This window comes from Nannospalax galili, unplaced genomic scaffold, assembly GCF_000622305.1.
Source record: "Nannospalax galili isolate Female #2095 unplaced genomic scaffold, S.galili_v1.0 scaffold892, whole genome shotgun sequence".
NCBI lineage: Eukaryota > Metazoa > Chordata > Mammalia > Rodentia > Spalacidae > Nannospalax > Nannospalax galili.
Window position 1 is genome coordinate 2381579 of NW_008333311.1, and position 22764 is coordinate 2404342.

The window sequence follows — 22764 nt, forward strand, 5'->3', positions numbered from 1 at the left end:
TTTAAATCAAGCTCAAGTTCACTTTTAGGATATATAACTGTTCTTTTTACTACTCCATATTATAGTTTGAAATATACTTACTCATCATACAAAATAATTACTTTTCAGAAATTTGTTCTATAGTAATCCTTTAAAGAATTAACATTGAGCGAGTTTGACAGTATAAAACATTTTTAAAAAACAGTCTTTGTTTCATAAACTGAGATCTTCCTATATATTGGAAGCTCAGAAATGTAAGAACTGTAGTGACAGTTATTTTTTTCTGAATTGAATAGTTGTTAGAACTTTAATTTGAAATATTAAAAATTTTACTAAGGGATTTTTGAGGGATGTAATGATTTGAACTTTTTCTTAGGTCATGATTTTCCTCTGCCTCCCAAGTGCTGGGACTACAGGCGTGCATCACCACGCCTGGCCAATTTCTGTATTTTTTAACCTGCAATTGTTAGCTTTAATTAAGACTTATTATTAAAATTGCATTAATTTGAAAGCACTTCTAATAATTTTGATATAATTTCGGTCAGACTCTTAGTCTAAATTATTGTTACATTGCTGCCTTTTTCACCTACCAAGCTCAAGGGAAGGTACTAATTTAAAGAGTGGATGGGTGAAATATAGGAAATACAGGAGGAAAAAATTGGGCTATTAACCACTGGTTCCACAGTTCAAGATTATGGTATTGATGGATTATTTATTTATTTTTATTTACTTTTGTTTTATGTGTCTGCATCTTCATGCCATGGAGTACCCACAGAGGTCAGAAGGGGGCGTCAGATCCCCTGGAACTGGAGTTATGGATGGTTGTTATGGTTGTTAGTCATACATACACACAAAGGTTGGATATTTTCTATTGCATCTCATCTTATTTTGTGAGATAGGGTCTCTCACTGAACCTAGAATTTGCCATTTGGGCTAGACTGGCTGGCCAGCAATCCCCAAGGATGGTCAGTCTTTTTCCTTCCCCAGTGCTAGGGTTACAGTCACACTGCCACTCTGGACTTTTATTTGGGTCTTAGGGATCTAAACTTAGGTCTTCACTGTGAAACCAGCTCTTGACCTACTGAGCCGTTTTCTTAACCCCTTTTGTTAAAAGCTTTTGATTCAGACTTTGTGAGAGGTCTTTCTGAAATGAATTAGTCTAGTTTGTTTTGATAGCTATATATAGTGATGCTCACAGTTTTATAAAATTTGATACTACAAGGATGGTAATTTTTTTTTTTTTTTTTTTTTTTTGTCTTTTTGAAGCAGGGTCTCCCTCTAGCCCCAGCTGTCCTGGAACTCACTGTGTAGACCAGGCTGGCCTTGAATTCTCAGAGAGGGGATGGTAATTTTAAAAGTGAAGGATTTGTTTTATATACTAATTATGGTAGCATGAAATGACTTCAAGTGTATTAATGACAGGTTAATGTTCTAAAAATGCAAATTATCTTTCAATATTTCTGTCCTGAAAATTTTGAATTAGGGTAGGGAAAATTAATCTTTATAAATAGAAATCTTGTTAGTTGGAATTTTCAGTACTCTGGTAGTACTGTGTGAAAACCTTGACTGAGTTATAGTCATAGCCCTTTGCCGGGGTGTATTTTACCTGGATAACTTTTAGTCAGATTATAGTTTATTTTTTCATACTTTTTTTTTTTTTCCTACAAGTGAGTGTTTCTCTTTTGATTTAGTAAATATGTCATCAGTTGGTTTTAGAAGTAGAATGGAACCTGGATGTTTTCTATAAACCTTGTATTTTTATTGGCAATTTTTTCTTTTTTAGTGCTCATTATATGCCAAATACACTTGTAAGTTCCACACACCTGTAAACACACCACACTTCTGTAGTAAATACAGAATTTTTTAGGACAGGTTGTAATTATTTTCTTCTTTGTAGTTGATGAAGACACCGAGGCAAAGAGGGTTAGATCATGTGCTCATTGTTAGACAGCTGTTACACGACAAGTCAGCCTTGAATTTGGGCATCCTATCTTATAGCTCCTGGTCTGGGGGTTTGAGGGTATAGCTTAGTGGTAGAATATGTTTTAGCATATTTGGGCCTCTGGGTTCAATCCTTAGCACCAAACCCCCAAATAAAACATAAAGCTGGTGCCGGGCGTGGTGGCGCATGCCTTTAATCTCAGCACTTGGGAGACAGAGGCAGGCAGATCTGAGTTCGAGGCCAGCCTGATCTACCTGGTGAGTTCCAGGCCAGCTGGGGCTACAGGGAGACCCTGTCTCAAAATGTCAAAAGAAAACAAAAAACCCACCACCAACAACAAAATATAAAACTGAATTCTTTTCATGAGTGAAAACATGTATGTTTAGACTTAGGATAAGTGAAAAAAATAATGTGATTGAGAGAGGGAATCATATAAGGAAGTTACAATAAGTTTGCTACTTCTGTATACTGTGATAAAGACTATTACTGATGATTACTCTTCATATTAGCCTTTTACTTAAACAATTGTTAGCCTTATTATAACTACTTTTAATAACAGCTCACATTTTTTGAGCACTTATGTGCCACTTTGGTAAATGCTTTACATGGGATTATCTACCCTCTTCAAATCCTCATAATGACACTATGAGGTAAGTACTCCGTCTCCCCCCCTTTCCACAGATGGAAGAAACGGAAACTAGGAAATACTACATGTATATGGTCTCATAGAGAGTAAGCAGTAGAGATTGGACCCCAGCTGGTTTTAGTGGAGAATCTGTTAGCCTTTCAAGCATGTGGTCTTTCAGTATGGTGTGTTTAGATGGACCTCTTAGTAGTATGCAGAAAAGTAAACCAGAAATCACAAAAGAGGTTTTGTATAACTTACTTTTCTTCTGAGATGAAATTCCATTTTGCTTTTTTTCAATATAAGAAGATACACACACACACACACACACACACACACACACACACACACACATACTTCTTTTGTGATTTTGGAAAATGGGAATTGTAGTGTATCATGTTTTTATTGATAGTCATCAATACTATTAAAATGAATAGCTGAATCTTTGAATAAATAGAATGTGAAAGGTACACATCATGAAAAGATAGCATATGGAATCACTTCAGGATTCTCTACTGTCTTAGGCATGCTTTGAAACTTGGTTTTCAATATGCCATTGATATAAGGAAATGCTAATCTATACCTGTTTCTTTTAGGGAAATGTCTTAGTTCTGTACTTCTTGGTTACTCTTAGATACTTTATATATAATGTCTTGGAGGGAAGATTCTTACAAGAAACAGTATTTCAAAGAAATGCTAGTCTTGAGGAGAGGTTAGAATATGCTAATATGTTGAAATGGAATTTGCATAGTTACCTTGCCGCTGTTATTAAAGATTAAGTTCTAAACTTACAAAATCATCTTGTCTGATTATTTTTGAGAATTGACACTGCGTTCCTATTTCCATTTATAAAAAATAGGAATGTTTTTATTGATTTATGCTTGACTTGGAAGTTAGGTGATATTTGAAAAGTAGTTTCAGTTTGAGATGAAGTGCAAAATTCATCCTGTAACTTTTTATTCTCGCTACCGTTTCTTTTTAAGGTATGTAAAATTTCACTGATGGTTTTGCTTCTGTTTTTATAGCTGCATGTAGTCTTTATTTTTCCTTCTTTCTAGTATCATTTTAAGTTGGTTTAGAAAGACCACCAAGTTACTGACATGGTTGTACACGTAACACGATAGTATTTAAATCTATATGAATAGTATAAACTATATAAACTATTGTATACTAAAACTCAGTACTTAACGTACTTTAAAAATTGTAGCACCATACAGTTTTCATCTTGTTTTGTTTTTCATAGTCTGCAGTACATAAGTTTTCTACTGAAAAGTATGTCATAGTTGGACAATAATTGTTTACACGTAATTTTCTCTCTTTTTATTACAATGCTTCCCCAGCAAGGACAAGTTTGGAAGGTTTGCAAAGCTTTTCACCTTCCCTCTGCCCGCTTGCCCGCTTTCAGATCAGTTCCATGTTTCATAACTTCTCTTTCTGTAATCACAACATAGCCATGGTAAATTAAAGGTTGAACTACAGTACTGTGTTTCCTCACACATGGCAGACATTACTTTTCAAAGGATAGATCCTTTAAAAATGGAATAAAAAATTAAATAGGAATGGTATAATTTCAGTATTTCCCTAAGGGATAGCATCTCACTTGCAAGCAGTTAATTAAATGTCACAGAATGGAACAGTGAACAGTATTCAAGATTATATTCCATATTGTTAATACTTCTGGTTAAAGTCCTTTATAATAGCATTTGTATAGTGCTTTCCAGTCCACTACAGAGAATGTTGCACTACTGCTATGGCCAGATGTAAACATTTCCATTTGTTCTGTGCTTATGAGATATAGAACAGATGTAGATTGATTGTTTGAAGTGCTGCTGGTATGATGGAATACAGTGTTGTAATACAGATGTTCAGAGGAAGCAACACTCTAACAGTGTAGAGACAATTTTAGCAGCTTCCAGTTCTTTTGAACTAGGGCTCTTGTATTAAAATGTTAAGTGAACGAGGAAAACATTTCTTTGGAAAAGACATTGAAACGTAAGCTTTTATTTCTAACACTTAGAAACATTTCCAGGACTCTACTTGATATTTAATTTTGTAGTATTTTATTAGCTTCAGATGAATACAGTTCTACCTCAAACCAAAACCTTTTTCGTTTTCTTTTCTTTTTTTTTAGGTTTGAACTTTTTCCTTCACTGCTGTTCTGCGCTAACTGCTTTGAAACTCTCCATGCATTTTTTTCAGTAGAAGAACATCTCTGTACTGTCTCCCATTGCATATTTCAGCTGTGACAATCCCTGCACTTTGCCTATTCATTTTATCACCTGCTCACCAAAAACCAATAAAGATCTTTAATTTCTGATTGCAGAGTTGCTATTCTGCCTTGAGTTTAGAAAGATACATTTCACTTTTTTTCATTACTGTTGTTTTATAGGCATGTGGAGATCCCAAGGCTAAGCCATCCTATCTTATTGACAAAAACCTGGAATCTGCTGTGAAATTCATAGTCAGAAAATTCCCTGCTGTAGAAACCCGCAACAACAATGTAAGTCACTTCAGTTTTTTCTGTTATTTGATATTACCTGTCTTTAAGGAACACGGTGATCAGTAGTGTGCTTGTGATATCTTGAATTCATTTAATTCTTTATGTATAAATTGTGATATACAGATTATAAACATTGTTTAAAGGTTTTTAAAGACAATATTCTTGTCTCTGAAACTGGGAAAAAATTATTTCAACTACATTTTATTATGGAAAAACTAAGATCTTAATTTTTTACACTATTTTCTTTGAAGTTACAACACGCATAAGGTAGATAGTATATCAGATATTTGAGTGATTACTTGGTGTGACTACTTGGTGTGTCTTTATTCTTCTGTCATGCTTTAACTTTCTTTTGAAGTTAGTCAGTGGTTTCCTTGAGCTTTTATTGCTTTTAACAATCAGCTGCCTTTTAGTTTTAAAATGTATTTGCTTCCCTAGTATTTTCCCAATTTCCAAAAACATTTCTTAAAAGTAAATGAGATTATGGTGATCTTTATTATTCCCATTTAATTCAATGTGGGGGGTTTTCTTACTATACAAAGTTTGGTTGTATTCAGTCTTATAGATAGATATGTTTATGATTTTGGTAGTTCTCTATAGTAATTTTTGAATAGCCCATTTTAGAAAATTACAGTTTTCTTTTACTGTGACATATTTATAAAAGTTTTATTGTCTTGGGATCTTTTCACATATCTTCTTTAACCCCCGCCCCACTTGGTGTTCCCATGTTGTGCACCTTGCTGTTTCTTTTGATTTATAAATAAATCTAGTCAGAAATTTCCTGTCATAATCTCTCTATTCTTGAGAATCTGTTTAAAAGATATTGTTAATGTTTTTGTGCTCAAATTATGTGTGATCATTGAAGATTTACATTTACCATGTTGATAATACTTTTATAAAAACTTTTTTTTTTTTTTTTTTTTGGTCTTTTTGAGACAGGGTCTCCCTGTAGTCCCAGCTGTCCTGGAACTCACTATGTAGACCAGGCTGGCCGTGAACTCACAGAGATCCACCTGCCTCTGCCTCCCGAGTGCTGGGATTAAAGGCGAGCGCCACCACAGCTGGCCTTATAAAAACGTTTTAATGGAGAAGGAAATGTCAGTCAGAATTAGAAAAATAAATCAGGTGCTTTCTAAAGAATTTTTTTGACATGTTTTTTGGAATTTGGGGATGATAAAAATTTACATGGATTATAGAAGATTGTAGTAATGTTTTATAATAGGTATGTTAATGAATCACAAAGAGGTCTTGATTAGAAAATAGTTGATTCAAAGCACATGCTGTTTTTAAAAAATATTTTAGTTATTATTTTTTGTGTATGTGTGTATTGCCTGCATGTATGTAAGCATACCCATGTCCTACAATTCCTACAGAGGACAGAAGAGGCCATTGGATTCCCTGGAACTGGAGTTACGGACAGTTGCTAGCTGCCACGAGCACACACTTTTAAAAACATAATTATTTAATTTGGATAGTTCTTTTTTTAAAAAAAACATGATTGTATTTTAGTACATAATTTCCATATAACCAAAAATTAAAGCATCAAAGTAAATATAAAGCATGTAGTATTTCATTTGGAATGCACAATAAATTGTTTATGTATTCTGGCAGGCATGGTGCTACATGCCTTTAATCCCAGCACTGGGAAGGCAAAGGCAGGAGTCTGTGAGATTGAGGTCAGCCTGGTTTATATAGCAAGTTCCAGGCCAGCCAGGACTACGTAATGAGACCCTGCCTTAAAAAAAAAAAAAAAAAAATCACATAATTATGTAATCAGTTTTATATAGAGAGCTAGTGTTTTAGCTTTGGACATTCATTTGTGAATTCATCTGAAAGATTATGTACTCAGTCTAATTCCATGTGTACTTGTTTCTTATGCCTCACAATATCTCTGTGATGTGAACTGTTGAGAAAATTGCTTAAATTTAGTACATATGTGTTTTCATGTAGCATATTTCCTGAATGTGAGCTCTTTCTTAGAAAATTACTAAGAGCTGATTAGATGAAGATAGTAGTGGTTTAATAGTAGTAGATATTTTCACTAAAGAGCCAATTAAGAATCTTTACTGTTCTCTATATGCTTGTAATAATGATGCTGTTGATCTTTATTCTTTAGTAGTTTTTGTTAAATATTTTATTTTATTTTATGTGTAGTGTGTTTTGTCTGCATGTATGTAAGTGTGCCTGTGTCGTGCACTGCCCATGGAGGTCAGAATTGGGTGTTGGTTCCCCTCAAACTGGAGTTATGGATGGTTGTTAGCTGCCATATGGGTGGTAGGGATTGAACCTGGGTCCTCTGTAGTAACAGCCAATGCTCTTTACTGCTGAGCCATCTCTCCCGCTCCCTGTTCTTTAATAGTTTTACTTCCTTTTCAACATTAAAAGTACAAAATTGGTATTTTCAGTAAACAGCTTTATAGCGATGTAATTCACATGCCATACAATTTATCCCTTTAAAGTGTATGATTTAAGACTTTTTATTATATTCACAGACTTGTATTGAGATATAATACACATATCATGCAGTAGATCCATTTGAAGTGTACTATTCAATGACTTTTAGTATGCTCAATAACCTGGTTAGTTTTAGAACATTTTAATCACTCCCAAAAGAAATTCTGCTTCCAGAGCATTTATTCCTGATTTCCTGCCAACATCCCAGCTCTAGGCAAACGCTAATCTACTTACTGTATCTGTGCCTATTCCAGAGCCTTTTTTTCTTTTTGGTCTTTTTGAGACAGGGTCTCCCTGTAGCCCCAGCTGTCCTGGAACTCACTATGTAGACCAGGCTGGCCTCGAACTCACAGAGATCTGCCTGCCTCTGCCTCCCGAGTGCTGGGATTAAAGGCGTGCGCCACCACACTCAGCTTATTCCAGAGCTTTTATGTAAATATAATCATGATAGCCAATCCTTTGTGACTGGCTTCTGTCATTTAGCTAATGTTTTCTAGGTTTATCCAGGTTCTTGCAGATACCATGCCTTATTTCTTTTCATTATGAAGTATCATCCCATTGTGTGCATGTAAAGCATTTTATGTATTCATTCATTTATGAGTTGATGGACGTTTGGGTTGTTTTTACTTTTTTGGTCATGAATAATGATGTCATCAATGCTTTTCTGTGTATATATTTAGTTTCCTTTGTGCATACATACTTAGGAGTGGAATTGCTGGGTTATGTGGTTTTTATGAGTTGAATTACATGTTAACTGTTATGACTACATGCAATATTTACTCTGCAAAGCCTGTTTTGTCATATGCTTTTATAGTTATTCTGTATTTGATATTCTATGGTATCCTATTTTTGTTTTTGTTTTTTAATACACACTAATGTATCAGAAGTCTTGTGATCGCAGTTTTGTTCTAGGCCTGCTAAAATGTTGCTGAGAGACTCCTAGCTAATTTATATTGAGCTTTATTGTTATTTTTCAATTCCATGAAACTAGTTAATGAAGTTTCAGGACTTGCAATGACATAGCATCTGGGATTGCTAGGAGGTGGCAGGCAGATTTCTGGCTGCTCTGTGCTAGAGAGTGGGATTGATACCAATCTTTATATGGGCACAACATATTCTTACTATTTTCCTGAAAGATTAGCGCTTTCTATTTTGGTTCATGCCTTACAAATACTGCTTGTCTCCATTTTATAAAAGATGCCCATAAAAAGAGGGATTGTTTTAGTGAAAATTCAACAAAATATTTTTGGAAGTTTCTAACAGGTTCTTATAAAAAGGCTAATCTTACATTGTAGTTAACAGATGTTGGTTTTGGTTTTGATGGCTTCTTTAGTAACTGCCCTCATTTCGTCTCCATGCTCTTTGATTCTACTGGAATCCATGAGTGCCTCACTATCTGGTATGTGTACACAAAGAGTACTGCTGCTGACAGCAGTATTGGTGTGTAGTGTAGCTTCAGTGGGGATGTTGTTGAATTCTGTTAGCATTTTTATTCTTATTGATCCCTTTGTGGCCATTTATAGTTTTTTGTATATTCGATTTCAGATTTAGGGGAAATCCTCTACCAAGGAATGAAGATTTTTTTTTTAAACCCTTGGGTCATGATGTTCAACTGAATGACCTCATATACTTCAAAGCAGGCTGATGAAATGAAATTCAAAATGAAGAGCCATACCATTTTATAATTATTGTAGCCACTTATTTTGTGTCTAATACATCCTGGACTATGCATCTTGATAGATTTCTTTATTTAATTTCACATTATCCAAATTATTCAATTATTATTTTCCATTATCTTGAAGGTGCTACTATGAAGTGGAATTGGCCTTTCATGTTTCTCGTAGGTACTTTATGAGTGCACAGAGAGGAGCTATTATTTCCTTAGATGAGGAAAGTAGTAGAAACTCCTTTTTAAAATAAATTGAAATTATTTGCACAGAAAATTTCAGAAGGCTTAAAATGTTCATGTATATATTAAAAACTTACTATTTTTCAAAGAATTTTAACTTTATTTTTTTAATTTACATTAAAATTTGCAAATTTTAATTTTAAATTAATTTTTAATTTACATTTTATTTTGCATTACTTCTAAAATCCAAATCCAGTTTGTGATTTTTTGTTTTGTTTTGTTTGTTCCTTTTTCTTTTGAGACAAGGTCTCCCTGTAGCCCCAGCTGGCCTAGAACTCAATGTGTAGACCAGGCTGGCCTTGAACTCACAGAGATCTGTCTGCCTCTGCCTCCTGAATGCTAGGATTAAAGGCATGTGCCACCATACCCAGTTTCAGTTTGTGATTTTTTTTTAAAACAAGAAAAATATTAGCTTGTAATTGCCGCACCTGGGAAGTAAAGGTAGGAGTTCAAGGTCCTCCTCAGCTATGTAGCAAATTCCAGGGATTACTTGAAACCAGATCTCTAACAAACAGATAAAAAATAACAAAATAAACTTTAAAAAATCTGTTACTCCAGAATTTGCCTGTTGTACATTTTATGTGCAAAATTTTGGTTTAATTCCCAAAGTAATAGGAAAATGATATAAATTACTATTCTATGTATGTTGAATTACATCTCAGTGTCTTTAAGAATGAGGACATTGTTGGTGAGTAGAGGGTCACAAAGTTGATCCAAGGATTCTGGACTAGGACACAGGCCATTGTCAAAATAATTTCAAAATCATATTTTTCAACCTAGGAATGATATTTTATTATAAATATTACTTTCTTTGTTTTTTTTTTTTTATGTGCATGAGTGCTTTGCCTGCATGTAGGTAAGTGCACCCATGTAATGAAATGCCCATGGAGGACAGAAGAGGCTGTCGGACTGGAGTTACAGTTGTTAGCTGCCATGTGGGTGCTGGGATTTGAACCCAGGTCTTCTGCAAGAACAGTCAATGTTCTTAACTGCTGAGCCATCTCTCCAGCCCCTACTTTCTTTTCTTAAGGAGCTTAGTGTTTAAAGAGACCCTGTAACATATTTTCTGTTTAAGTAGCTTATAGTCGCTCAAGGATAGACAAAGTAACTCCTAATGGTCATAATCAGCAATAAAGTTTGTTCAGAGGCATGACAATATCTGTTTTTCAAAAAATATTTATTTTTATTTTATGTGAATGTATGAATGTATGTATATGCCCCATGTGAGTGTCTGGTGCCTAAGGAGGCCAGAAGATGGTGTCAGAGCCTCTCAGACTGGAGCTACAAGCCTGTAAGCTGCCATGTGGATACTGGGAAGCAAATCCTAGTCCTCTCTAAGAACAAGTACTCGTAACTGCTGAGCCATCTCTTCAGTCACACATTAGCTGATTTTAAATTTTTTTTTTTTTTTTGGTCTTTTTGAGACAGGATCTCCCTGTAGTCCCAGCTGTCCTGGAACTCACTATGTAGACCAGGCCGGCCTTGAACTCACAGAGATCCGCCTGCATCTGCCTCTCAAGTGCTGGGACTACGTGTGTGCGCCACCATGCCTGGCATATAAGAGACAAATGCTCCATGTAACTTAACCAGCTTTGACTAGTATTAATCACTGCCATAGCGTTACATCAGGACCCAAATACCTAATTCCTTTTGCTTAATTTAAGCAAAAAAAATCCTAATGCATTTTAGCAGAGCCATACAATTCCCATTAATGATGTTGTAGAATTCCTGAAAGTAATCTTAAAAGAAGAATAAAGTTCCCAGCTCCTAAAAACATGGTATGTTTGGGGATGTGGTGGTAAAATTGGGGATAGGTGTAGGAATGCCCTTGATATACCCAGGGTGGTAAGGACACTTAGGTTACTTCTTAGTCAGCCTTTAAGAGAGAGCATTCCTTGTTTTGCCATGACTCTCATTATGGGGGTAGTATACTGCTAAGAAGATGGACTTTGGAGCCAGGAAACTAGAATTTGAGGTGACTTACTGAGTGATTTTAGGAAAACTATTTGGCATCATTTCTTGTCAAAAATACAGTACCCATTGTAAGAAGCAGTTAGTATGTCTTAAAGCATTTAGCATACTGTGCTACCAACTTCTTTTTTAAAAAAATGCTGTTACATTATTTCTTTAACTTTTTGGTTTAATTTACTTCGAAGCCAGTGAAGTTGATTTCTAAATGACTCCTGTAGCTTGATGAATATACTATCTTCTATGATTTGAATATCTGTTCTTTGCACAGCTCCACAAGCTGAACAACAAACTTTGTTTCTAATAGTGAACACAATCATCCTTTATTTGGTTTTGCTTTTGTGTTCCTTCTCTTTAGCCATTATCATGTACTTGATTGCTTGAGCTAGAACCTTTGTAATCTCCTTTGACTTTTAAGAAGCATCAAACTGATCATTTTGGGCCTTGTCATTTTCACTACTGCACTGCTTCATGAACTTCTCCTCTTCGGGTATATGCTGTCTGTTGAGACTGACAATCATCCAAACATTTTTTTTCATGTCTCTCAATCTCTTCATCAGGGGAAGTAAAACCAAGTCAGTATGTCTCTTTGGTACCTCAGATATCTATCTTTGTGAACCATGTACTCATTTTTGAATCCCTGAGGTCTAGGAGATGTAAGCTGACAAATAAGACTTAGGTTTAAAAGGAATCAATGTGTTCTACAGTAATGTAGAAGTTGTGACAATGTACTTCAGTGTGAAAATGTGTATATGTAAAGAGACTCTAGGAACTTGAGTAAATATTTGTTCTAACTAAAGTGAACTTGAACTTTAAAAAACTGAAAAAATTTCAACACAGTGAGAAATAGCTCAAGCAGCAGTAGTATTTTTAAATAACAATGAGGAAGACCACCTGATGGTTTTAAACAAGTATTAATACTTGGGTGAGGAAGCAAAAGAAATAGGAGTTCAGTGGAAGTTGTACCCTACAAATCACTATTGTATATGTTGGATTTGAGAGGCCCACTAGAAATGTGAGTTGGAGACATTGAGTCACAGATTATATATATTGATCTAGCACTCAGGCTAGGATTAAGCTAAGATGCAGTAATTGCTAAGGGTTTTTAAGAGATAGGAGGAGTGCAGTTGAGGAAAGTCAGAGAGCAAGTTGACAATGGAAGCAAGTAGTGTCCTAGTTCAGTTACTGTCAGTGGTCATCAAATTTGATTATGACAAGTCAATATAAGTGCATGCTTTCTCTCACTGTACATTTTAACAGGGAGTTGTAATAGTGGAAGAGAAAGACAAGTAATTATAATGGTGGGCCATTTATAATCAGGACAGGTAAGGAAGGAACTAGGTCATGATAATGAGTGACAGGAAAAGGACAATAGGGCAGGTAGTTAAGGGAGCCATCTGAGGCCAGAGAATTGGTGCAGGTGGAGGGTATTAGAGATTTTAAGTGGAAACTCTTCTCCCACTATTGCCACCTCAGCTTGTCTCCCCAAACTTCCCAAGAACAATGGATGTCCAAAAACAACGAAAAGAAACCACGATAAACTTCATTCTTGTTTTCAGGCTTGCCAATTGAAGTATTATTCTTGTCAATATGTACCCTAAATGAACAACCCAAATAATCTACGGGTTTCAGTTCTAGGCCTGTTTTTCATCCCCACCCCTACCCAAGGCTCACTGTCCTCATCAGTCTTTGAAGTTATGACCTTTCTTACCGTGGGGTTTCTTATACTACCATGTAAGAATTTTGCCTTTGTCCTGGTTACTTTATACTGCTGTGATAAAAGCACTGTCCTAGTCTTGTATACATTGCTGTGAAAAAACACTCTGACCAATATCTACTTGGGGAGGAAAGGGTTTATTTAGCTTACATATCCCGGGTCACAGTTCATCCGGGAGCCCAAGGTAGGAACTCTGGGCAGGAACCTGGAGGCAGGAGCTGGAGCACAGACTATGGAGGAGGGGTGGCACCACCCACAGTGTGCTGGGCCCTCCCACATCACTCATCAAGAAGATGCCCCTCAGATATGGCCACAGGCCAGTCCAATAGAAGCAATTCCCCAATTGAGGCTCCCTCAACCCAGGTGTGTCAAGTGACAGTAAAGCTATCCATCACAAGCACTGATCAAAACTAACTTGCAGAGGAAAGGATTTATTTCACCTTACATCTTACAGGTCACAGTTCAGCAGTGAGGAGTCAGGGCAGCAACCCAGGGCAAGGAGCTGAAGCACAGCTCATGGAGGAACGCTGCTTCTAGCTTGCACCCCCTGCCTGTGCTCAATCTGCTTTCTTATACAACACAGGACCACCTGCCTAGGGGTGGCACTGATTATAGTGGACTGGGCCTTCCCAAAGCACTCAACAATCAAGAAAATGCCCCACACACATGGCCACAGGCCAACCAGCAGAGATAATTCCTTGAGACTCCCTCCACCCAGGTGTGGCAAGTTGACAGCTAAAGCTACTCAGCACAGCCCCTTTACTGTTAAGGGTTGATGAGGTCCTATGTCTTGAAGAAACTGTGAAGACTAATTTTTCCTACATCTTTGAACTTTCTACCTAGAAGTAGTTGTGGAACCAGTTTCTAAAACCATGTATTTACCTTAAGAAAAAAGTGAGAGAATCCTTTATATCTATATGTATGTCCCTCACTAGAGTTCATAGCTTATTTAGGATAGGGTCAGTGCTTTAGTCATAATTTTCCTCAGCTTTTCCCACAGTGTCTGACCATTTGCACCATTTGCTTTATTTAGAGGTCATATTTCGTTCACTTGCCTGTCTGAATCACAGCCAGAACTAGGGAGGAAAGCAATTCTAGCCCTAGGAATCTTCCCAAGCACAGTAAAAATGTGTCTGCGCAAAGACATATTCATAGCTGCATTTATTCATAATAACTCCAAACCAGAGACAGCTCAGATGCCCATCAACTGATTAATGAATAAACAAAATGATACAACTGACTATTCAGAAGCTCAGAGGATAAATGAGTGGTATATATTGGTATATATATATATACCAATATATACCATATATATATTTAGATGAATATAACCACATTCATCTAAGTGAAAGATATACAGATATAAAAAGGTGCACATATTATTTGATTCTGTTCTGTGGGAAATGTTTAGAAAAGGGCAAGTTTATTGCAAACAGAGAGAGCAATATTTGCCTAGGGCTGAGAGTCAGAACAGGATTAATTGTAAGTAAGCATAGGAGAATTTTTAGGGATGATAGAGCTGTTCTGAAGCTAAATAGGGTTGGTGATTTCACAGGTGTAAATTTACTAAAATTATAGGAAAAAACATGATCCCAAGCAATAAGAAATGGTATTCTGTAGTAAATGATGTTTATTCAGCAAAGGACCTTTTGCTTCTATGACCCAACTTTTTGAGTTATTTTAGGCAAAACTGTACCAAGTACATGTTTGACATACTACTAGAGAGTCTGGGGGACAGTAGGTAAAGTACTTGCTCTGCAGGCATGAGGATTCAAGTTTAATCCTCAACACCCACATAAAAGCTGGGCACGGTAATGTGTGTCTGTAACCCCCATTGCTGGTGGTTGAGGGGGAGTGACCACAGAGACAGAGTGGGTCTTCAGGGCTTGCTGGTCAGCCAGTGTAGTGGAGTCAGTGAGCTCCAGGTTCAGTGAGTGACTGTCTCAAAAAATAAGGGGGGAGGAAGACACCTGAAGCCTACTCTGGCTTCCACATGCATGTATGCACAGCCTCACACACAAGAATGCCACAAATGTATATATACATGTGTGTACTACAGATTTCTAAGATCTTTAGTACAATTCTCAGTTTGGTTTATTACTACTATAAATTGCTTTTTTTCTTTTTCTTTTTTTTTTGGAGACAGGGTCTCATGTAGCCCAGGCTGGTCTTGAACTCACTATGCAGCTGAGGCTGGCCTTGAATTCCTGATCCTTTTGCCTTCATCTTCTGTGTTCTGAGATTCCAGGCATATGCACTACCACACTAGCTTTCTAGCTTGCTTTCGTTTAACCATTTTGTAACCAGAATTTTAGGTTTCCAAGATTATTAGACAAATTAATGCATTCCAACAGTGAAATAGAAATTATTTTAATTACTGTGTCATTACAGGTGTGACCCACACCTTTGTAATCCCAGCACTGGAGAGGTTGGGGCAGGAAAATTGCTGTGGTTTTGAGGCTGCTTGGGCTACATAATGAATGACAGGCCAGCCTGGGTTAATGTGAGAGTGTCTTAAAAACAAAGAAAATTTAAAAAAAATTATTTAAATTTTCTTACTGAAGTTTACACTAATCATTGTTTCATTGTTACATAATAGTCTGCTCCAAAACTTAGTGGCTGAAGTGGCTGAAATCCATCAACAGCTTTTTTTGGGGGGAGTCTTTGAGACAAGGTCTCCCTGTACTCTCATCTGGTCTGGAACTCGCTTTGTAGACCAGGCTGGCCTTGAACTCACAGAGATCCACCTGCCTCTGTCTCCCGAGTGCTGGGATTAAAAGTGTGTACCACCACACCTGGCTCTTTTTTTAAATTTTTTTTTTTTTAAATTTTTTGTGTATGAGTGTTATGCCTACATGTAAGTAAGTGTACCTGTGTCATACAGTGCCTGCAGAAGACAGAAGAGGGCATTAAAGCCCCTGTAACTGGAATTATACATGGTTAGCTGCTGTGTAGGTGCTGGGATACGAACACAGGTCTTCTGCAAGAACAGCCGGTGTGTTTAACTTCTGATCCCTCTCTCCAGCCCCTTAATGTTTTTGTAGATTGCCTGAGCAGTTCTTTTGGTCCTATCAGTTCTAGGTTACAGTTGCATCCAGCTATTAGGTCTGGTAGTAGATGGGCCCAACTTGATGAGCAAGGATGCTGAACTTCTGTGATAGGATATTTCAAAGTTCCTCATCCATAGGTCTTAACATTGTTTAAAAAGAGCAAATAAAAAGCTCTAAGTCCTATTAAGTTAGTTGCTAACCTTATAAATGATGCAGTGTTACTTCTGCTGCTTTCTGTTAGTCAAAGCAATTCATTAGGCCAGCTGAGATTGTAAAAGGGTGGGGAAGGGGATGAGTCTTAATAAGAGTAATAAGCTTTCATTTCAATGAGGCATTGACATGCTTCTAATTGCATGTTTACTTTTTGCCTTTCAGTTTTTCAGAACTACTTGTTTTTTTAAAAAAATTAAGTTCAGCAAATGACTCCGATGTAAATTGTGGGGAAAAATGACAGGAATTAAGTTAGAGAAACTCTTAGAAGTTTCTTTGTGATTAGACAACACTCCAGTACACAGATTTTCATAAAACAGTGCTTTAGTTTTGCTTGTCCCTGTGCTGCTTTTGTCTCACTGTATGGCAACTTGAATGTTGGAGAAAGAGATATTAATGTGTGTGCACACGTTTGTATGTATGTTCATGTGTGTGGGCCCACTGTATGGAGGTGTATGTGCACGCACGCGCGTGTGTGTTTGTGTGTGTGTGTGTGTGCTCGTACACTCAGGCCTGAGGTTGACATCTGGGAATGTCTTCCTTAACTGCTCTCCATTTTATATACTGAGGCAGGGCTCACTGAACCCCCGTGCTCACTATTTTGGCTTGCCTGGGTAGCCAGAGTGTTCCAAGCATTCCATCTCCCAAGCTTTGGGATTACAGATGGCTGCCATGCCCACCTGGCTTTTTATGTGAATTCTGGGGATCCAGACGCTGGTCTTCATGCTTGCAGCACAAATATTTTCCTGTCTGAGCCAGCTCCCCAGCCCCTGAAGAGTATTTCTCAAGAGATGTTCTGAACCTCAAGTCATCAGATTAGGATTAGCAGTCTTGTTTTTTTTCTAATCTTATTTTCTTCCTGGAAAGTTAGAATGAAAATAAAAGAAACCTTGACTGAGAACATGAAAAAGTTCTGAAGATGGATGGTAGTTAGGGTTACCCAGTAGTGAAAATGCCACAGACATCCAGCGTGAAAGTGGGTTGGAACTGCATGTTTTATATGTGTGTATCTATAAATAAATAGAAAATGAAATAAATGAAAATATACATTGAAAAGTGGTTATGAGAAGTAAATTACTAACATGTCTTAAACACTTAGTGCTTATTACCTAGGCTAGTGTTAGCATAGCTTTTTCAATTTAATATTTGCTCAGAAAAAATGTGTTTGTGAAATATTAGTTACTTGATACATGATAAAAGAAAACTTTTACAAGGATTTTAAGTAGACTTCCATAATCCTTTTTTTTTAAAAAAAAAAAAAAGATAAAATGGGACTGGAGGGGTGGGTTAAGATCACTGACAACTATTGCAGAGGATCTGGGTTTGGTTCCTAACACACACTTGGCGGTTAACAACTGGCTGTAACTCTAGTATCAGGGGATTCAGTGCCCTCTTCTGGCCTCCACGGGCATTGCATGACATGGGTGCAGTTATATTCATGCAGGCAAAATGCTCATACACATAAAATAAATTAAAAATGAAAAGCTCATACACATAAAATAAATTAAAAATAAAAATTTAAGTGGATCCCATTTGTGTTAGTTTGGATTCTCAGCTAACCTTAAGAGATTTGCTTATTTGATATGCTCATGTCACTTTAGTTGCTTCTCGTTTCCTTTATCCTTTTCTCTCTGGAATGACATAATAAAATCATATTTCCCAGCATTGGGAAACACTGTATATGTTAGGATACAGACACTCATCTGAGACTTGAATGTATCCCTGCTTTGGAGTTCATTTATTAGCTGTAAAAATTTAAAAATACCCCCCCCCCCCCGTTTCAGTACAGGTCAAAACTATGGGCATAGGGTGTCTTACTTTAAGAGACAATATGACCTACAGTAGCAGTATGTGAAGGTGCTTTGCAGACAATGATAGACTGGCACCATCCTTTGAAATATTCTGGAAAAAAATTCATTTTGTACCCTTTGTATGTTCAGAATGTAGCATTATCAGAAACTCTCAAAATAAAATAAAATAAATTTAAAACTAAGGACTCCATGATTTTTACTTTGGGAAACTTGAGATCATTTATTTGTTGTTTATAGTTTGCTCTCTATATACTAGTATTATAGATGCTAGAGATAAATTCAAATTGGCATGCTAGATAACAACTTAAAGTGAATAAATTATACTTTCTTTTTGAGGTAAGTGGGAGAAATAGGAAGCAAGGTAAGGAATTAGAGAGTAATAGTGGAGAGAAGATTCCTCTAGGTAAAGAGCACGCAACAGTGGCCTTCACTGCAGAAGCGAGCATAGAACATCCCAGACATGAGGAAAGCAGATGCAAAATGGGCAGGAAGGCCAGCATGACAGCTACCAAGAGTGGAGGATTATGAAAGCAGGTATGAGATCTTAGAAAACACAGGCTTGTGTTTTCATTGAGGTACTGGTAAGATTATATTTTAAGAACACTAGGAGACTACTGGAATGAAAACAAAAACTATTTTGAAATAACTTTAGATTTGCATACAGAGTTCTCATACATTATTCTTTACACTGTGTTAACATACTGCATAACTGTCATTGGAATTGCTATTTTCAGGATAGAGAGGTGCATACCTTTATGTGCATACTGCATTTATGCCATATGAGGACTCAAGAATCAGGAACAGAAATCCAAAGACCAATTAGGAGGCACTGTAGTAATCCAGATGAGAGTCTGAGAGGTGATAATGAGATGGTAGCCGTGACATTTTAAAAAGATATGTCAGCACTCTTTTGTTTAAACAAATCTGTCTTGGACTATCATATTCAAACTGGATAAAGCTTTCCTGGAACTAGACTTCTCTGTATTTTTGTTGTCATAGTTTTGAGACAGTCTTTCTCTAGAGCTTAGGCTAACCTAGAGTCCTCCCGCCTTAGCTTCCTGACTGCTAGAACCCTAGATGTGTGCTACCACAAAATCCAAGTTTTTTTTTTTTTTTTTTTTTTAAAAACACCAGTAATTTAGATCAAGAAAAAGAATCACACAAAAGCAGCTTCAATAATGAAAGAAGGTGGTAATTGTACTAAATTAAAAACTAGACGCTGGAGAGCTGGCTCATTGGTTAACTGCACTGATCTCTTGCCACACATGACAGCTAACAGCTGTCTGAAACTCTGGGTCCAGGGGGCTCTGACACCCTCTTTTGGTCTCTGTGGGCACTGCACATGTGGGTACACTTACATGCAAGAAAAACACTTATACACATAAAGTAAAAACAAGTAAAACTGTTAGTTCCTTTGTGTTGAGGATTAGTGAGTTATCCCTGCTAAGGCACTGGTTCCTTATAGTAATTTGCTAATGACTTTTCTTTGGAAAAAAAATGAAAAGTAGTAAATAAAACTTGAATTCATACTTAGTTTTGTCTGAAAAGTGCTTCTTAACTGAACAAAGATTAATTACCAAGGTTTTTCAGTGTAGAAATAATGCAGTTTACATGACTGATGTGTACCTTACATATTTTCAGTTTTTATACATCTTATTTTAATGTTAAGAATAATGGTCCCTAACTGAAAAACTTACTAAAAGAATTATAAAAATATTTTTCTAAAACATTAGTGGTGGGATTTTAATATCCCAGTAGGGGAACAGAGTAAGAAATCATGAAGCATGTAGAAAATAGAGAAGTTTGTTAAGTATGTAGTGTATGAATTGGATGTATGGGAAATTTAGTGTGGAAAGGTAAAGGGCCAGATTGTAGAGAGTATTAAAAACACATTTATTTGGCACCTAACATCTAGTAATTGTAGCTGATACAGAACCTAGTAATATATGCTTTGAGAAAATAGAGGTGAATGGGAAATTTGAGCTAAGGGATTTTGTTATTGAAAAGGGACATACTTTGGTTCTTTAGAAACTATAAAAAATAATTCATTTTCTGATGTTTGACTGTTGGAAATTTTCTGACTTAGCATAATGGTTCAATGCAATTATGTATAGAGGCCTCCTTCCCCCAATGCTCCCATGTAAGTATAAATAATTTTATGAGACCCTCAAAATTGTGTAGGCTTTGACAGAATGCTTGACATTTTGAAACATTTTCTCAGATACTTCATTTGTATTTAGATCACCTGGGCTACTTTTATTCAGCAGATAGAGGTGGGCCAGAGATTCTGCTTTTCTAATGGGGTCCTAACTAATAGGGAAGCAGCTATTCATAGACTACACTCAGAATATTAGGATTCTGGATAGTTCACTGGAATTCTGAACTTCCTATTACATAAAGCATTAAAAGTGATGAGGGACTACCAGAAATTATGTTAACAGTTGCTTTAAAAAAGAAATGCTAGGATTTGTAAGATTACAAGTGCAGTTGATTGAAATTCTTGGTTTTCACATGGCTTCTTCTCTCATGGCTAAACTCAGACTCTAGTCTTACTTTTTTTTGTCTTTTCCATTTCTTCTTCTTCTTTTTTTTTTTTTTTTTTTTTTTTTTTGTTCTTGTAGTTTTTAGCTTTTGTTTAATATATTATTATGTTTTGTGGGTCTGGTCAGGGAACCGTTACTGTATTTTATGTTTGTATCTACATTTTATTTTGCATGCTTAACGTGGCTTTGCCTGGATGTTCTTTTTGGTAAGTTCCAAATTTATATAGCATATTGTTTTTGTAGTGTAAGTTGTGATGTTTTTCACCTTCTTTTCTCCCACTTCTAGTGAACATAATCTTGATTTGTTTTTCATTTCTTTTAAGGAATTCATTTGATAAGTGTATTTTCTTAACATTTTCCAATTTTCCTTTATAGTAGTGCAGTTTGGTACTAATCTGCTTTGATTTGTTTTATAGCCTTACACTATCAGTTGCTGATCACTATTAGCAGTTGCTCTCTCAAGTACTTTGGTTCTCTGAAAAAGCCTTAATCATTTAGAAATATTCTAAAAGCTTATGCTTCCATATAGAAATCATAACAGAAGGTAGTTTATAGTAAAACCTAATACCTCTGTTCTCTGTAAAAATAAATTCTAATTTTGTTTTTACAGCAACAGCTTGCACAATTACAGAAAGAAAAATCAGAGATTCTGAAAAATCTGGCGTTATATTACTTTACATTTGTAGATGTTATGGAATTTAAGGTATGTATTTTAATACATAAACTTTAAGATTCCAGAAGTGGATTTACTCTTTGTTAAGTGTATGAATTGCTTTGTTACTTAGAAAAAAATAAAATTAGAATTCTTCCAGAATGGAAATCTAAAATATAGTTTATGTGTTTGTTTTCTGAATTTAAAATTATTTGTACAAGGTTAAAGAACTGACTCAGAGATAGAGTAAATGCTTGCTTAGCATGTAGGAGCTCTGGGTTTATTTCCTAGCAACTCCCCCACCCCCCAGATTATAGTGATAAAAGATTAATTAAGTTTTTCTTTTTAGGACCATGTCTGTGAATTGCTGAATACTATTGATGTTTGCCAAGTCTTCTTTGATATTGTAAGTATCATTTTCAGAAACATTCCTAACTCTATTTCCAAAGAACTCAGGGAACCAATCGCTTTTCTTTAGAGAAAATATATGTAACTAGGAGTATAAAATTTAGCATTGTTAACTTGGCTTACATAGTAACATTTTTAAACCAAAAATTTATCACGTACTGTTAAAATTATTAAGATATCATACTGCTGGGTGTGGTGGCTGAAAGGACTGTGAAATAGTGTTCCTATGGCTTTAAAAATATGCTTGGCAAATTAAGCTGTAACCTTGAGCATGTATACCTGGAGAGCCTTGTCTCATAAAAAAGTTTATGCAAGCATGGGTGCTGAGGAGTTATCTCCGGAATGCTAGTACTCCCCTAGTTTCTCAGGAGACACTTGTTCTTTCAAGAAGGCCTGCTATGGTGATAATGCTATCTTGCTCATGTTTTATTGAAGTACTGTATTCTGACCACTTTATTAATTATTCATTGTTTTATAAATATTTATCTGTAGCTCTAATGAGTATGAGTAGATAAGCAGAGTTGCCTATGCTTTTGGCACTCGTGCGTGGATAAAAAAAAAAGAGTAAAGAAATAAAGTCCCCTGGCCTTTTTTCCAGTTCCACGATAATCCATTCAGTTACCATGGCTGCCTCCATGGTGGCCACGGGTGGCACATGCCTTTAATCCCAGCACTTGGGAGGCAGCGACTGGTGGATCTCTGTGAGTTCAAGGCCAGCCTGGTCTACATAGTGAGTTCCAGGCCAGCCGGGGCTATGGCTACAGGGAAACCCTGTCTCAGAAAAAAAAAAAAAAAAAAAAAAAAAAAAAAATATATATATATATACACACACATATGCTTAAAAAGTAAATGGGACAATATTTTTTCTCTGAAGTCATAAAATCTTCTTGATATGACATTTTCTAGATATAGGAAGTCAAGGTGAGAAATGTGTCCATTGGTATAATATTAAAAACATAAAAAAATTAAATATTCCTTTTTCTTTGGTGAGATTGA

The 22764-nt window shown here is 36.1% G+C and overlaps 1 protein-coding gene across 2 annotated transcripts in view; it reads left to right on the forward strand.

Annotated features, from left to right (window-relative positions):
* Positions 1–22764, forward strand: part of LOC103729865 (nck-associated protein 1) — a 79931-nt gene that overhangs the window by 10298 nt on the left and 46869 nt on the right. Inside the window, exons 2-5 of one of the 2 annotated variants that reach the window (XM_029561047.1) lie at positions 3887–3904; positions 4936–5046; positions 21319–21411; positions 21710–21766. In XM_029561047.1, coding sequence (XP_029416907.1) covers positions 3887–3904; positions 4936–5046; positions 21319–21411; positions 21710–21766 — 279 coding nt within the window. The remainder of the gene's footprint in view (positions 1–3886; positions 3905–4935; positions 5047–21318; positions 21412–21709; positions 21767–22764) is intronic. The other variant, XM_029561048.1, reaches the window with a different exon arrangement.